Source organism: Nothoprocta perdicaria, unplaced genomic scaffold (genome assembly GCF_003342845.1).
Source record: "Nothoprocta perdicaria isolate Ctin4 unplaced genomic scaffold, notPer1 scaffold_133, whole genome shotgun sequence".
In the NCBI taxonomy this organism is placed as follows: domain Eukaryota; kingdom Metazoa; phylum Chordata; class Aves; order Tinamiformes; family Tinamidae; genus Nothoprocta; species Nothoprocta perdicaria.
This window is the reverse complement of record NW_020454461.1, coordinates 1,591,172-1,607,845: the sequence shown is the minus strand read 5'-3', so window position 1 is coordinate 1,607,845 and position 16,674 is coordinate 1,591,172. Positions and strand designations below refer to the sequence as shown.

The following is a 16,674-nucleotide window of genomic DNA, read 5'->3' as shown; positions in this document are numbered from 1 at the left end:
AAGCAGCTCTAAATATGAAGAAAATGAAGCTTCTTGCAAGGTCTGTGAATGTTCCTGTGAACATTAAGGAATAGATAGTTAAAGCAGTCAGATTCTTCCTAAGAGGAAATTTGCTGTTTGCCGCTACAATCGTTTTCACTTCCATTTGTCCTTGGCAGGCAAGCTTGTTTTTGAAAGTATCGATTTTCTCCAGTTCTGGAAATTGTTTTTGGGATCTATGTATTTGCAGAAAATTAGAGCGAAATCAGATTTGGATTTTATATAATGGGAAAATGAATGTCTTAAGTAGCAAAAATCTCATTGGAGATTAGAGGAATAAATGCATTAAATTTATTATGTATGTAACCTATATAGAGCAGAGGCTACAGGGGAAAAATATAAATGTAATGTGAATTAATGGTACTTTAATGGTACAAAACCACTTTAGCTTTTAAAATGTTTGTTATAAGTAGAAATAGAGAATTCCTTATTCAGTGTTTCCCTGAAAAAAGGGAGGCTTTGTTTAATAATTCTGGAGACTGATTTTTGCATCCTGCTTCATTAGCATGTACTTCTGCAGTGTCCCTGGGAAGCTGGTAAGACTCCACACAGGCTCGTGGGGATGACATTTAAATCACATATAAAAATACACTGTGACCAATAAATATGTTCCAGATTCTCTTCCTGAACTGGGTGAGACCTGTATATTCGATGTTGCTTATGCTGGAGCTGGTTGCTTTCTCCCTGGGTTATTTATTTATTGTGGATGGATGTTAGTCAACTGTGTAAGAGATGAATACTTGAATGAAACCTGAATCTCAGTGAGCTGAATGTTAATCAAGTGACAGTCTCTGAATCTCATGCAACTTTCCTGAAATGGGCCTCTCTGAATCCTTACTCACAAGCCATTTTTATACTTTGCATAGGCTCCAACTATAGGTGTTCATAAGCATTTGTGTGTTTCCTTTTTCAGCTCTCACTCTGGATCAATGAAAAGATGCTTACAGCCCAGGATATGTCCTATGATGAGGCGAGGAACCTGCACAGCAAATGGCTAAAACATCAGGCATTCATGGCAGAACTTGCATCCAACAAAGAGTGGCTGGAGAAGATTGAAAAGGTAATTCAAGGATGTCCAAAAAATGCCCTGTCCTCTGATGAAGATAGTTATGAGCAGACAGGAGATAGAGTCCTCTTCCACAAAGACAAAACCCATCCATCTAGCCCATTTTATTTCTCATTTGTGTTAAGTCTTTTTACAAGACATTCTTATAGAATGTTTATTGGCTTTTTTGGCCAGGATAGTTTTGTTTGTCTAGTCCTTCTCATCTGCTAGGAGGACATAACCTCTTCTGCAGATGCAGAAGGTAAAAGGAGTAAAAGTGACCTGACCTAACCGAGTATAAGTACTTGCTGGGCAGATCACTGAAAGAGGGTGAATTTAGACAACCATGCTGTTGGTTTTCATTCTTTCAGGACTATTATCAGGCTGCCTTTCCACATGCAGCCTTAATGCATGAAGGTAAAGTACAGCCAGCTTTGTGATTAATTAAGAGATTCACAGCCCCATATGAACTTCCTTTGAAAGCTTTAATATGTTGTGATGTGCTGGACTGTTCTTTACCCCCATTTCTTGTTTGGAGCTCTGGAACACAAGGGAGGCCTCATCTTTAGCTGTGACAGTGGGTTTCTGCTCAGTGTAAGTTAGCCTGATTGCTCATTTCCTTTCCCTCTTTGGCACTCTGGATCCCATTAGAGGCTTTTCTGTCATCTGCAAATAGTAATACCTTTTAATGGYATAATTAGAAGGCTGTTCTTAGCACTTGAAGTACTTTCTTGGTGATGCCAATACAGCTTCATCCCTTGCTTCACAAAAAAACAGGCCGCAACAAAGAAGGCCCAAAGTTGTGCATTAAGCCACACCTGAAGATCACAGTATTAGTGTTATCAGTGGTCACTCCTAGTAAATGTGCTGGGCTGTGAGTAGAGTGAGCCTCTAAAAAGGTTTTTCTGTTGTCAGAGTGCCAACTGYGTGCAGAGATAGCAGTGTTGTTAGAAGTAAATACTTCCAGATCTTTCTAAAAACAAGATCTTAGATCCAAATACTCTGCTGGTCTTTCCTAGTCGCAGGGTCCCTGCACCCCAGCAAAGATTGTTCCTCCCCGGGGATGGCATTAACTTCAGTGACCTGGGGAGCTTTGAGGGGCTGGGGGAAGGCAGGATGCGTTTCCAGAAGGGCATTGATACAACACGTGACATAACCCTCGTCAGCCCCACAGCTCCGTTTGGTCCTTTGCCAGCGTTGCCCTGGGTGTCTTTCTGAGCCCCACGAGCTGCCCCACGCCGTGGGGTGGGTGCCGCACAAGTGGGGCAGCAGTGGCTCTCGCTGGCGGGACACACCAGCGTGGGGACAGGCTGCTGCCTCCCGGCCTCCCTGGGGTCTCCTGCCCGTGGGGACGCGTGTGGGGCTGGAAAAAGGCATCCCCTGCCCTTCCACTGCCAAGAAACCCTCTTCCTGGCAACAGTGGAGCCTGGGAGCCGGTTCTGGAAAAGGTCATTGGATAATTGGTGATAGAAAATGAGCAGTTGATGCAGCCCAGCAGATGAGGAATCCTGAGTGCTTCCTAATCAGAGCAATTTGACTAACAGACAGTGAGTGCTGCTGAGGACGTACCAGGGTGCTTGCTCTTTGCTTTGCAGGAGGGAATGCAGCTCATTGCAGAGAAACCAGAGACTGAAGCTGTGGTGAAAGAGAAGCTGACAGGGCTCCATCAGATGTGGGAAGAGCTCGAATCTACCACGCAGACCAAGGCGCAGCGCCTCTTCGATGCAAACAAGGCCGAGCTTTTCACACAGAGCTGTGCTGACTTGGATAAGTGGYTGAATGGTTTGGAGAGCCAAATTCAGTCGGACGACTACGGGAAAGATCTCACCAGCGTCAACATCCTGTTGAAGAAGCAGCAGGTAAACAGAGCACAGGCTGCAGTGTGGGCACATCTCTGCACTCACATGGATAGGGAGGGGATCCTTTCAGTTTAAAATAACATYTTACTTGCATTTCTTTTTTCCTGTTAACCTTTTTCCCTCATGAAAAAGCAGCACCACCTTCAGAAACAAACCAACCATAAATTTCTTCATGCAGTCCCTCCTCTGTACTGCCTTCCTTCCCCATATTTTTGTCTTTACTGTGTCTCCTGCTGTAGTCCTCCAGTTACTAGTCATTCCCTCTCTGTAAATGGCTGTCTCCCTATGATTCAGACTTTTCTTATGCTAGTTGGTCCTTGGTGCTCTGCCATAAAGACAGCAGGGAGGAGTAAGGACGTCAGGGAGCAATGACACTCTGGTCATGCATTTGGCTGTGCTCCCAAGTTGTTCAGGGTAACTTGTGAATGACTGATAGAACAGAATGAGCTCTGTCCTGTTGGCCAAGTTTGCACTAGCAGACATAACTCTGAGGGATATCAGTGGGTGGCCCCAGCAGTGAAGCACTGAATATGTGTTTAAATCTTGTTCCTTGTGAGTGCTATTAATATAACAGTAATTATGAATATGGTAAATCCTAACTGACCAGCAGTTCTTCCCTCTTGTAATGCTATTGACATTCCATAGTCACATAAACTCTTTTTGCTCTGTTTTTCAAGTCCTTCTGGCTTATTTCCTCCTGTTTAGATGCTCGAGAATCAAATGGATGTYCGTAAGAAGGAGATAGAAGAGCTGCAGAGCCAGGCACGGGCGTTAAGTCAAGAGGGGAAGAGTACAGATGAAGTAGATGGCAAACGCCTCATTGTAGAGAAGAAATTCTTGGAGTTACTGGAACCTTTGAATGAAAGAAAGGCAAACCTGCTGGCCTCCAAAGAGATCCACCAGTTCAAYCGGGACGTAGAAGATGAGATAGTAAGTACAGGAGAGATCTTCTTTTCCAGACACTAGAAAAATGTCACAGCTATCAAAGAACTTGAAAGAAACCTGTTTCATCATGACTCTTAATASCACGTTAGACTGATGCAGCTTTTCTCATGAATCCTCGCCTCTTGTTTGCTCTCCTGGCTCTGTCTCGTGTTGCTTGAGGTCACATGTGCTCTTTTTCTCATGCTTGCAGTTGTGGGTTGGAGAGAGGATGCCTATAGCAACATCTACTGATCATGGACACAACCTCCAGACTGTGCAGCTACTAATAAAGAAAAATCAGGTAAGTAAGTGCTGTTAGAGCTCCTTATCTGCTGCTTCTCCTCAGTGCCAGCTAATTCAGGAAGGGTGTTTGATGAGCCTCTGCTCGGAAGGAGTCCCTGTGCTGTAGATTTCAGCTTGGTGGAAATGTGCTGGGGAGGTGGTGTGGGCTCAGGGGCTGCWGCGTCGCAGGGCGCTCGTGGAGGGGCAGCCAGGGTTTGTCCACGGCACCGATGGCCTGGGCTCTGCTGCCCTGTGGCCGGTGCGACCCCAGAGCCCGGGATGCTGCTGTTCTTTCCCATTTGGTGCAGTGTCTCAGCACTCTGCTTTTCTCCCGTGTAGACCCTGCAGAAGGAGATCCAGGGCCATCAGCCTCGTATCGATGATATTTTCGAGAGGAGTCAGAACATTATCACAGAGAGCAGCCCTAACGCGGAGGCGATTCAGCAGAGGCTTGCAGACCTGCAGCAGCTRTGGAACCTGCTCATCGAGGAGACAGAGAAACGCCACCGGCGCCTGGAGGAGTCTCACAGAGCCCAGCAATATTACTTTGATGCCGCGGAGGCCGAGGCCTGGATGAGCGAGCAGGAACTCTACATGATGTCAGAAGAGAAAGCCAAGGTGAGCAGCTCCACAGTGACACTAGTCACTTGGTTTAATTGCTCAGCTGCAGGGGAAAAGGTGACTTAATTTGTTATGTCACTAGTGTAATGGCAGCACAGACAGATTTAATTCCCTTGTGAGATCTCAGGTGATCATCCCTTGTATCTGTTATGACATCTCTAGTAGTGTTGGGGATAGGCCTTGCCATGCTGTGCCAGGGAAGCAGCCTCACACCGTGGATGGCATCTCTGTGCCTTCCTTTTCTGTGAGGTCAGATTTGACAATCCAGCCCAGTTAGGTCGAAATTTCTAGCAGTTTTGAATCACTGAGAGCAGCACGATGGACCTGTCTGTGACTTGGGCTTGAGGTTCAGTCAATTGTTGCCACTAGCCACCAGCTGCAGGCCTGCCTTTACTCTGGGCATGGTGAAATCYGAACAATCCATACCAAAGGCTCATTTAACTCCTGTCTTTGCAGTACAGTGTTGCAAGGAGAGTTAGTGTGCTGTCTCTTATTTGTTTTTTACTTAAATCCAGTATTGGATAAACTAAACCTCATCTTTGTATCAATACAACTCATTCCATGGGTGTCCAGTTTCCAGTTAACAGGGATTTGTGTTTTCTTTCTTTCTTTTTTTTTTTTTTGTGAGTTTTAAGAAGTATAATACTCAATTATTGAACAGTTGAATCCTGAGCATCCTGAAGAATATTTGAGAAGAGTCGTTGGCAATTTCATTGCCAACMTTGAGAATACTGAAGGTTCACATCAGGATATTTTCCAGGCAGTTTTGTGGAGAATCCTTTGGCATGTGCTCCTTAGGATTTCTTGTCTGGTGCAGGCTGCAATTGAAAGGCCRAACAAGTGATGTGCCTAAACTGTTCCATTTTTATGAGCCCTACACAATCACCAGTGTTGTGCAAACACACAAAGAGCTTCATAGAAGAGGAAACCYRACGTGCTCAGTACACACTGATGTCATTTTGTTCAGCATCCCAGAGAGATTTTGCATTTACCCTTTCACTTGCCATTTTGCTGTCTGTGCATACCATTTACCATAAAGGCAACTATTTATATACCATTGCCAGAACAACTTGTCTTCAAGTTGTACTTGGGAGCACTTCCTTGTACATTTTTCTAGCTACTGGTCTTTCTTCACACACCAAGATGAACTTGCTATTTTGAGTTTTTCTCTGGGCTAGAGAACTGAGCTGCTATTTGCTGTCACTGTTACAGGATGAGCAGAGTGCAGTGTCCATGCTGAAGAAACACCAGATTTTGGAACAGGCAGTGGAAGACTACGCTGAGACTGTGCACCAGCTTTCAAAGACCAGCAGAACTCTGGTGGCAGATAATCACCCAGAAAGGTATTAACTCTTGTGTTTAATGGGATTGTGATTTCTTTCAGTTGTTCAGTCACTTCACTGGGTTATTCTGACACATCAAGGCCACAGTGACCGATAAGAAGCTCAGAAGGGCCTACGGGGCAAGCTGGGGTCAACCTCATTCAGGCTGATACACATGTTGGACCATCCTGTTTAGGCCAGGGACGAGAACATAAGAGAACCAGGATGCTGAGTGCAGTTTTCTGTCCTGAAAAAGGTCAGTTTGTGCAGCTGCTGCATTCTGGATACTGCTGGGCACCTGCATTAACTATCTGGTATGCACTTTACATAGGCTAGCAGTGTCAGGCCTGGCAGCACCATTGAACCTCACAGGGGTATGTATAGCAGTCCTGAGAGGCAAGAATCCATATGGAGCCTACTTCGTGTCAGCCAACTTCATATCCAGACCATAGATTTGGTCACTTACTCTTCCCACTGAGAGCAGTGATCCCCAAGATCTGTCTCTTTTCTTTAAAGTTCCAGTAGAATAGGATCTTTTAACCTGAAATCTTAAAGGTAGGCRCACTAACATCTTATTGGTTGATTTATGTTAACTTTCCTAAGTAGCTTTCCCAGTGAAAGTACTCAAGAAGCTTAAGAGCTCTYTTGCTGTAAGAGCTGCAGCAAAGCAAACTGAATTCTCCAGGGCCTTTGACTTCAAGGCTGATTTGACTCTGAGGTTGCTTTGTTTAACTGTTATGCCTTGGCTGAAGATAGCAATATCACAGGGAAGTTACCCCCTTCCTCTGTTAGAAAGTTTTGTGTTACTTAAAAGCACTCTCTTGTGGTCATTGTAATTTCTGATGAGAACTGGAATAAAACAATCTTTACATGACAGAGGGAAGGCAATAAGAAAGGGTTATATGGCACAGAGGGAAAATAAGCAAAAGACATAGCCAGTAGGCACATTCATCACTTTTGGAGATGCTGAGTGTTAGGGCTCAACCCTGTAAGAAACCTATCCRTGCTTCTGAACTTGGAAGCAGAATTTAAATGCAAATGATCACTACTTGCCTCAGCAATTTAGATCCTGCTTCTTTCCATGGGAAAGACTCTGGTGTGACCTGTGGCCAAACAAATGGAGAGTTTGATTCCCAGCTTCATTTCCTCACTTTCCAGCTAGTGCAGTCGGCTGTGGCATCAAAGGATTGGTCTCGGGGTTCTAGGGCCAGCTTCCTGTACCCAGCAGGCGTACACATGCTGAGGATTAAATATCCCACGGGGGATTCTTGTTCCCTACATTTTTTTTCCACTTTACTGTTATTATTTTTAAAAGGCAGTGAGGACTCAATGCTCTTTGTTTTTCCAGCGAGCGCATCAGCATGCGCCAGTCCAAGGTGGATAAGCTGTATGCAGGCCTGAAGGACCTAGCTGAAGAGAGAAGGGGCAAGCTGGATGAAAGACACAGGCTGTTCCAGCTTAACCGCGAGGTGGACGACCTGGAGCAATGGATTGCAGAGAGAGAGGTGGTGGCAGGGTCTCACGAGCTGGGACAGGATTATGAACACGTCACGGTGAGTTCCTTGGACRTGGTGCCAGGTTGCCATGCCTTTCCTGGGTGCTGCACAGGTCAGCATGTGGTTAATATGGCATACGCTGCCTTGCAGAGCTTTCTTGGGTCACTTTGTAACTGTATCCTTGCCTGTTTCTTTGCCTTTCAGATGCTGCAGGAGCGATTCCGGGAATTTGCCCGAGACACTGGAAACATTGGCCAGGAGCGCGTTGACACCGTCAACCACATGGCGGACGAGCTCATCAATTCGGGACACTCCGACGCCGCCACCATCGCCGAGTGGAAGGACGGGCTGAACGAGGCCTGGGCCGATCTCCTGGAGCTCATCGACACGAGAACGCAGATCCTGGCAGCCTCGTACGAACTGCACAAATTCTACCACGATGCCAAGGAAATCTTAGGGCGTATTCAAGACAAACATAAGAAGCTGCCTGAGGAGCTTGGTAGAGACCAAAACACAGTGGAAACACTACAGAGAATGCACACAACGTTTGAGCATGATATCCAGGCCCTCGGCACCCAGGTGTGTAGCAAACCACAGAAAAAGTGAGCAGTGCTGTGTGTGGATGTAGGGCTCTGTGGCAGAGTGCTGCTCTTGCCTACCCTGTGGTGGGAAGGTAGAATGCTGCCAGTGGCTTTTCCAAGCATATTCCTGCAGGAATAATTTCATAGGGACCATTTTCTGTTTTTCTGCTTCTCTGTCATTGTTAGGTGCATTAGTTTCCCTAATAGAGATTTCTAGAAATTTTCTACATATCTCCTGAACRCAGATAATTGCCTGTTGAATGTAATCCCACCTCCTGCACTTTGGCTGGAGAAGGAATTAGAAAGGCAGAGAACTTCCCTATTGGTCAGTGGTAAAGCAGAARGCTGTGATGTCTCCCGGCAGCCTTAGCCTTGCAGCCTTCCTGCTGTGTGGTTAGGAACAGAGATGGATGGAGAGGCATGAGGGTAATGCAGTCTGGGCCCCAGAGGACCTTTTCCTAATTGCCTCAAGCAGCAGTACTAGGAATACTCTCTGTGGCTAAGATGGCTGGAAAATAGCTTACATGCAAAGAGAAAGGTTCTTTTGACTTATATGGTTTCTCTTTAAGCAGCATCTGAAAGTCATTGAGCAGATATTAAATCCATCAAGAATTTTTAGAACAGAGCTAGCAAGGAATATGGTTTTTAGATTTTTTTCTTCATAACATAGTTCTTGGGCAAAGTTGATGCTAAATGTGGTGGAAGTTGCCTTAGATTTGGCTGCTCCATATGCCACGTATTCAGTGCTGTGAACGGGAGACACACGGGGCTAACCTGCCCCATGGGAGAACAGCTATTCCAAATGATACTGGGGGTGCAGGGGCAAAAATCCAAAGATTCTTAAGCTGGTAAAAAAGTTCTCCTGATAGGCAGGCATTTAAAATTTCCTTTTTCTACTGCCTGATGGGCAAAGGAAATAAGGAAATCTGTGAATTTTTGTAGAGTCCTTCTGACTAATATACAAATTTGACCTTTCCAACTTAAATATCACTCTCTTTTATGATGCTGTCTAGCAGCAGTCTGAAGAGATTTCAATTGCATAGGCCAGGCTAGGATTTTTAAAAGCGGCCAAGTTTGATCTGATTCTGGTTCTTCCGAGGCCAAGGATTGCTGAATAGAAGATACAGAGGCTGGTGCTCCAGCTGTCAGCACACATGCAGCACCCAGGGGGGTTCCAAAGCAGGAGACATTATTTGGCTGCCAAAATGAGAACTTCAGAAGGGAAGAAGTTGCTCAAGGAACGTGGGTGTTGTGACTGTTCGCATTTATCCCAGTAGGTCAGAACAGATTGCCTTTGTGGCCGAGCTGCCTGCCAGGTCTGGGTTTTGTTGCAGTTTACTTAGCTGTTTACACTAGAGAAAAGGGGTCGGAACAACCATTTGATTTTGGAGAGGTTCATTTCCAAAAGCTATAGATTAGGTGCTTAAAATGGGAGATGTTTCCAAAACACCAATCCCAATCTCTCAAAAAAAGCTTAGTGGTTATAGTGAAGACCTACATGAAAGAATATATCATCGTAGTATGGAATGGGGGCCAAAGCAGCTAGATCAGGTTTGGGATGAAACAGACAAGTACCAGGATGGAGCAGCATGAGAGTGGCATGACTCCTGTGCTCGCAGCTAAAACACTGTGTTTAATTTGGTATTCAGACTTTTTCTTGTTTGTTTTTTGGAAACGAGATAGTGCCAATCGAACTAATAGAATGATTTCTGGCTTGAAAAATATGTGAAATGCTCAAGAAAAAGCATTTGATTTTCCATCTCTGTGTCAGTGGTTTTAACGTAAGAGCTGTTCAGTGGCATCCTGACACTTGTGTGAGAGTAAGGAAATTCGATGATCACAATGGTCCCCTTTTGCCCTGAAATTTAGCGGTCACTTTGTCTTGGCACCCAGTTCTGCTCAAGGTTTAGGCTGTGGCAAATCTGAGTGGGTTTTTTTGAGGCCTTTTGACCCAACAGCTTTCTCTAAAAAACATTRTGTCTTAATAGCAGAACAGAGTTTTTTAGTATCCAGAAACTAAATATATTTGTAGTGATTTCAGATGATGAATTGGCAACTAAAATGTCCTCACACCTGTAGCTCCAAAGTATCCAAGTTCTAACGCATCTCTCTGTCACAAAAACACACCAGGTGAGACAGCTGCAGGAAGATGCCGCACGCCTGCAGGCAGCCTATGCTGGAGACAAAGCTGATGACATCCAGAAGAGGGAAAACGAGGTCCTGGAAGCATGGAAAGCGCTGCTGGATGCCTGCGAGGGCCGCAGGGTCAGACTCGTGGATACGGGCGACAAATTCCGTTTCTTCAGCATGGTCCGTGACCTCATGCTTTGGATGGAAGATGTGATCCGACAGATAGAAGCCCAGGAGAAGCCAAGGTAACATGAAGTCTCGCTCTGAACTCCGAAGGTAGTCGGTTGAGGCGTATTTGTGAAATTCAGTGTTACTGAGCTGCAAATTCCAAGAGAGGCTGACAAAATGCTTGTGTTTGTGGTTGCCTAGCGGAGACTTTGCTCTGCTGAATAACTGCATTGTAAAATTTCCGTCAAAAAGAGAAGTCTCGTGTGTTTGCTTATTTGACCTCTTCTTTGCACCAGAATGGCACCATTCTTAAAGAAAGGCTCCTAACAGTCTTGCTTGCTGGCCTACAAAGACAGTTTATGCATTAAATTCAGTATCATACAGCTCTGGGTTAAACGGAAAATGTAACAGCTCTTATGTCTGCAATCATGTTTCTGAACCAGAGTTCTCCCGTTTTAGGGATGTTTCGTCTGTTGAACTACTAATGAACAATCACCAGGGTATCAAAGCAGAAATTGATGCCAGAAACGACAGCTTTACTACCTGCATTGAGCTTGGCAAATCCCTCCTGGCAAGGAAACACTACGCGTCGGAAGAGGTAACTGTGCTTATTGACTGGAAAACAACTGCAGTGCACCTGGGCTACAGGGTTTTTGTCTTGTTTGTCAGCAAGGGAAGGTTGCGTTGAGTAATCTACTGGCTAATAAGCTGCTCATTTAGAATGACATGCGTTACTGTAGGGTTTGTTGTGTTGACTTGCTCTTGTGAAATTGGTGTGTAATTTAGCTATGTTCACCAAGTAATTCACATTGTGGGCAGCAGAGCTCGGCACTGAGATTTAAAGTGTTTGTTTTCAGTGCATGAAACACAAAAGAAGCAGTTGCATTCAGTTCTGCAGAGAGGAAGCTCTGGGGTATATAGATGTGTTTGAAAAAGTGGCGACTTTGAGCAAAGGAGGAGGAAAATCATGCGGCAACCTGAATTTTGCAGAGGGCAGCTGGAGTGCTGTGGAGCAGCCTGCATGCAGCAGGAGCAGCAGTTTTGCATTTCAGTAAGCGCAGAACATACGAAGAGAAAGTGTATCTTACTGCTGAAGGCCTGGATTTATTTTCTGATCTGTCTAGGCCAAAGAACAGAGGCTCAGCCCTGTTCCCTCCTTACCTTCCTTTGGTGGAAGATAAGGAACAGGCAGAGGCCATTAAGATACTGTCTTAATATACACGGAAGAAACGGGGCCTTCTGCTGGCATCTTGATGTTGTTAGCACAGGTTGCTGCAGGCTTTTAGGAACAATCATAGGCAGAGAATTATGAATTATCTTCTAGACAAAGAGTGGAAGTTATAATACATACTGCATCATTTAGATTTGTGTGGCAAAATTGAATCCCATCCAGCATCTCTTTTTATCAAAAAATCTTGGTGTTGCAGTTCTTAACAAAGACTTTATGCTTATGCAAATGTGATATTTTAAAGCAAATGCCATTTATCTGCACTTTGCAGAGAAAGCAGCTGTATTCATATTTAAGTTACTTCCTGCAATCTCGCACAATGTGTCCTGTCAGTAAATGTCAGTGCCTTTTGCTCATGCTAAGAGCTGACGTGGTGCAGAGGGGTGATGTGCTGCCTGATGCTTACGTAACAGTCCTCCATTCTCCTCTTAAATCCAGATCAAGGAAAAGCTGCTGCAGTTGACAGAGAAAAGAAAAGAAATGATTGACAAATGGGAAGACAGATGGGAGTGGCTGAGACTGAGTAAGGATGTCTTTGCATTTCTTTTGGYCAGGGCACATGGGACTGTCTCTTCACCGAACCTTCATGACCACTGGAAAAGCCTGCAGCTGTTTACTTTTATTAATAACATGGCTTGAAAATGCGTTTGCACTGTAGTGACTGYGCAATTCATGTCTACTAGTTGTAAAATGATGGACTACTAATGTAAAAAAAACCTTCACCAAAGGCTTTATTCTACATGATCAAATTCAAAAGAGTTTCAGTTGGTTTCTGAGACGAGACTTGTAGCTGAGCTGGGTGAAATGGGTTGGCAGTGTTGGGCAGGTGTCACATTCAGCTGTGTTCCTACAGAGGGTGCATAACCAAAAATACAGACAAGCAGAGCCCTGTTACCTGTTGGCACGTACCATTCCTGTGCTGTCTAAGAGGCCAGGAGGTTGATAATGCAGTTACCTGCCTAAATAATTAAATAAATAAAAATAAAAACACTTGGAAACACTACAGCCTTCCTTGAGTCTCTCACCAGAAGGGAAATCCCAGTTCTAATGGTCTAACAAGGTGTTAGACACAGCCAGAGTCACATTCAGCAGCATCCTTGTAACTCTAGCTATGGATTGAAGCTTTTGCAACAGTCAGTTGTGGGTGTTTAATTGGATTCCTGAGCTTACAACAGCCTTTAGYAATGCAAAAGCCAAAAAATATATATATWTTTTTTAATTCAGCTGCATTTAAGCAAATTCAGAAGATGCCTGATGGCGCGCTGCCCTTCTTGGTATTACTGATGCTGCTATCTGTGTGTTCTTTGCATAGTTCTGGAGGTGCATCAGTTTTCAAGGGACGCCAGCGTGGCTGAGGCCTGGCTGCTGGGCCAGGAGCCCTACCTCTCCAGCCGCGAGATAGGTCAGAGCGTTGACGAAGTGGAGAAGCTAATTAAGCGGCACGAAGCCTTTGAGAAATCTGCAGCTACTTGGGACGAGAGATTTGCAGCGCTGGAAAGACTGACCACGGTGAGTGCTGTGGGCAAGAAAAAGCCCTTTTCTGGCCATCCACCTTGRTTTTGTTGCCCACTAGCTGTTACTAGTAACTGCCAGCACCACCAGCCTCATCTCCATTTGTAGATCCTGTGGAGGGTCAATCTGGGCCTGTCACCCAAGGTCTAAAGCTTCACATTCCCAACAATATTGAAACCTCAATTCTCAAGCTCATTTGAGCTCACAAACCAGTAGACAGGGCTCAAGTTATAAATAATCTCAGTGGTCAGCAAGAGCTCTCTCAAGTCAAGAGGTGATGACCCAGGAGCAAACTGAGGACCTGAAGTGGCCCTCTCTGCTCCAGCCCTCTGATGTACAAGTTGTACTGCAGAGAGGGAAGAGGGATGCTGCATAAARAAGATGCAGATCCAAACACTTGGAAAGATTTGCACTTAAAGATGGACAGTGTGAAGAGAAGCTGGTGGGGGGAAGCTTAACAAAAATGTTTTATGTGTTTTGACTGCTCCAGTTCCATTTCACTGCTCATTTCCATTCCATTCCCCTAGGAATACATGATAAGCCAAAAAATAAATCATTTTGAGCACAGCTGCAACCCTCAGTACTGTCAGTAATTAATGCTTTGGAGAACATATTACCATCTTTGCAGAATAATTTTATTTTAGACACTGTAAATTGAAAGGACTTGCTTTTTCACACATACTGATTGTCACAGCTGCAGACGAAGTCAATTGGAGTTTCTCAGCATCTTTGAAAATCAGGCTGGTTTTATTTAGGTGGTTAATTTTAGCTGTTTAGATGTGCAACTTTTAGTTTCTATCCATGTTAAACAAACAGGAAGACATCGCTTTTCAATGTTTTAATAGTTTTGGATGCTGTGTTTTGTTTTAATTCAGTGATTTAGAATAGAAATGCAGACAATGAATGCAAGATATTCTATTAGGTGTGACTGGGTGTGATACTGTATGCCTTTGCTGGCAAATTCAGTGTAACACTTTGCATAATCAATACTTTCAAAAGCTCATGCCTTCAAATTTTCTTGTGATAAGCTTTATTTTCAGTAGCGTTTCAGGAAAACATACTGAATTATTTTCYGGTTTTGGAAAAATTACTCAAAAAAAGAAAGAGGGCTGAGTTGCAGTTCTTTAATACACACAAAAATGTTCCTTTTCCCAGTTGGAGCTCCTGGAAGTCCGTCGGCAGCAGGAGGAGGAGGAGCGGAAGCGGCAGCCCCCGACGCCGGAGCCGAGCCCGAAGGCGGCGGAGGACGCGGATTCCCAGCAGCAATGGTGAGCGAGCTCGCTGCAGCACTGCCCGAACACGGCGCCTTCCCGGGAGCCCTCRGGAGGAAGAAGCTTTTCAAAGGCAGGCTCTGAGGGCTGCACCTTCTGTGATGTGAGCCCCTGTCCTGGGGACTTGGTGGATGTYGCCTCCCAGCTGTAGTTGATGGGACAGGACCTTTCACTCAGGTCTGAGCGCACTGCTAGACTTAGTGCTCGAGCTTTTTGGCATGGTGCAGTTCAGTCTGCATTCAGTATGGTGGTTACCACTGCTGAGACGTGCCTGGCCCTAAAGTAGGAATGCTGCCTTTGCCCCAGGGTGTGCAATGAGGTAAAATTTCTGAAATATCCTGGGTTGCCCTTCAGTGGGCATCTGTTACAGGTGGACTTCAAGCCACATCCATAGAATGTTAGCRTTCATAAAATTGCTCATGTGATAGGAGTAGAGCAACTGCTGTAAAAGKCCTGTCTTGATCTCACTTAGCACTGTATTTATTCAGTCGGGCTTTTCTTCCTTGCAATAGGAAATCTGGTAAAGGCAATTCTTTTACAGCAGTGTTAAAAGAAGACACAAAAGTTTTTTAAGGAGTCTTTTAAGAACTTGAATTTCTGAGGCGTGCAAAATTCAGTAGGAAAATCTCATTTGGGGATGAAGAAGACAGAGGTACCTTTCAAGAATTAATTATAATTTCTTTACTTTTCCCTCTCTCCCAACAGGGATGGGACAAAAGGAGAACAGGTTTCCCAAAACGGTTTGCCATCAGACCAGGAATCTCCACGGGTTAGTTACCGCTCCCAAACCTACCAAAACTACAAAAACTTTATTAGCAGACGGACAGCCAATGACCGCTCCTGGTCTGGACTGTGACATTACAGAATCATTTGCAGCAAAAGACATCTTTGTTCAGTATGGTTTACTGGTACTGGCTTCATCTTTTGCTTTCAGATTTCCCTGCTGCTTTTCTCTTCCTTCCCATCAGTTGACTTTTATTTAATTAGTAGCCCCTTGGAGATATATTTGCTTCACTTTAATCCTTGTTTATTTGAATCTCCCCACTGACGCCCAGTTGCTTTAAGGTGACACATTTATTTCATGTTATTTAYTGTTGAGTTTTTCATGTCGCTAATAGTGTTAAGATTTTCCAGCTAAACCGTCCTTTATATGAGTAATTGAGATTTAATGAGATTACATCCTAATGAAGAAGAGCACTAGAATCTGACAGGTATGACGCATCGAGTTATACTAACAGGTTTCAGCACGGCAACATTATTAAATCAGCTGCATTAGCAAACGAGTTATGTGCAAGGCCAAAGATAATACATGCAGGGGAGCTCGGCAGCGGAGGCTCTGGGGGAGGGGAGAGTTACAATTTTGGAAAAACAAAAGCCTTAAGCTTAGTTGTGTAACATTCCATGCAGAATGGACTCAYGGACAGTGGAGAAAAATTAGCATGAAGTAAAACATTAAAAATCAGCAACTAGCTTTGTCTCGAGATTGAGGCAACGAAGAGTTGTGGTCTTGCTGCACAGCGTTTTTTGGGGCCCCATTTTCCCTCGGTCTTGTCTAATTTACACGACAGTGATTCCACTGGCATTGTCACTGGCATTGGCGATACAGTGGGATAAATGAGAGTAGGGTGCAGACCCTCATGGAGAAGTTGTGATGCTTTTCTTTAACAACAAAATAAAACACATTGGTCTGAAGTCCTAGCTCTTTATTTATATAGGTATAGGCTGAATCATCTGTGCCTTATTCATTCCTTCTTGCTAGGGGATGTCCCAGTGGAGTCTATGTGCATGCCAATAATCCTAAACATGCAGCCATAAAAATACCAGTAAATATGTACATATATATTTAAAACAAAGTGGTTGAAAACTGGTTTATCTCTCCATTACCTTCCTGAAAAGCCTACTTGTTTCAGTTGAAACTTAGGGTGATGAGAAAAACAGCGTTCTTTCAYATGTTTTAGCCTTCAGTGTCTGAGATCATGTAAAACTGCAGGAAAGGCCTCTGACAGACTCAGCTTAGTGGATACTAAGAGTTCTTATCATTATTGCAGAGGAAGTGCTAGTCCTTGTCTACAGCTTTGGGGAGAAATGTCTTTCAGCAGAAGTTTACTTTTCAAGTAGCCCTTCCAGTTATGTTTGGATCCGCACATGACTCTGTCAATGTTCTAGGATATTGAGTAGTTTTGTGTTGTACTTTCT

At 44.4% G+C, this 16,674-nt stretch overlaps 1 protein-coding gene across 1 annotated transcript in view; it reads left to right on the top strand.

Annotated features, from left to right (window-relative positions):
• Positions 1-16,674, top strand: part of SPTBN1 (spectrin beta, non-erythrocytic 1) — a 91,578-nt gene that overhangs the window by 65,975 nt on the left and 8,929 nt on the right. The window contains exons 18-31 of the mRNA XM_026033829.1: positions 953-1,099; positions 2,680-2,943; positions 3,649-3,873; positions 4,079-4,168; positions 4,489-4,767; positions 5,983-6,113; positions 7,441-7,645; positions 7,793-8,167; positions 10,300-10,544; positions 10,927-11,065; positions 12,134-12,218; positions 13,008-13,204; positions 14,363-14,475; positions 15,184-15,247. Coding sequence (XP_025889614.1) covers positions 953-1,099; positions 2,680-2,943; positions 3,649-3,873; positions 4,079-4,168; positions 4,489-4,767; positions 5,983-6,113; positions 7,441-7,645; positions 7,793-8,167; positions 10,300-10,544; positions 10,927-11,065; positions 12,134-12,218; positions 13,008-13,204; positions 14,363-14,475; positions 15,184-15,247 — 2,559 coding nt within the window. The remainder of the gene's footprint in view (positions 1-952; positions 1,100-2,679; positions 2,944-3,648; positions 3,874-4,078; positions 4,169-4,488; positions 4,768-5,982; positions 6,114-7,440; positions 7,646-7,792; positions 8,168-10,299; positions 10,545-10,926; positions 11,066-12,133; positions 12,219-13,007; positions 13,205-14,362; positions 14,476-15,183; positions 15,248-16,674) is intronic.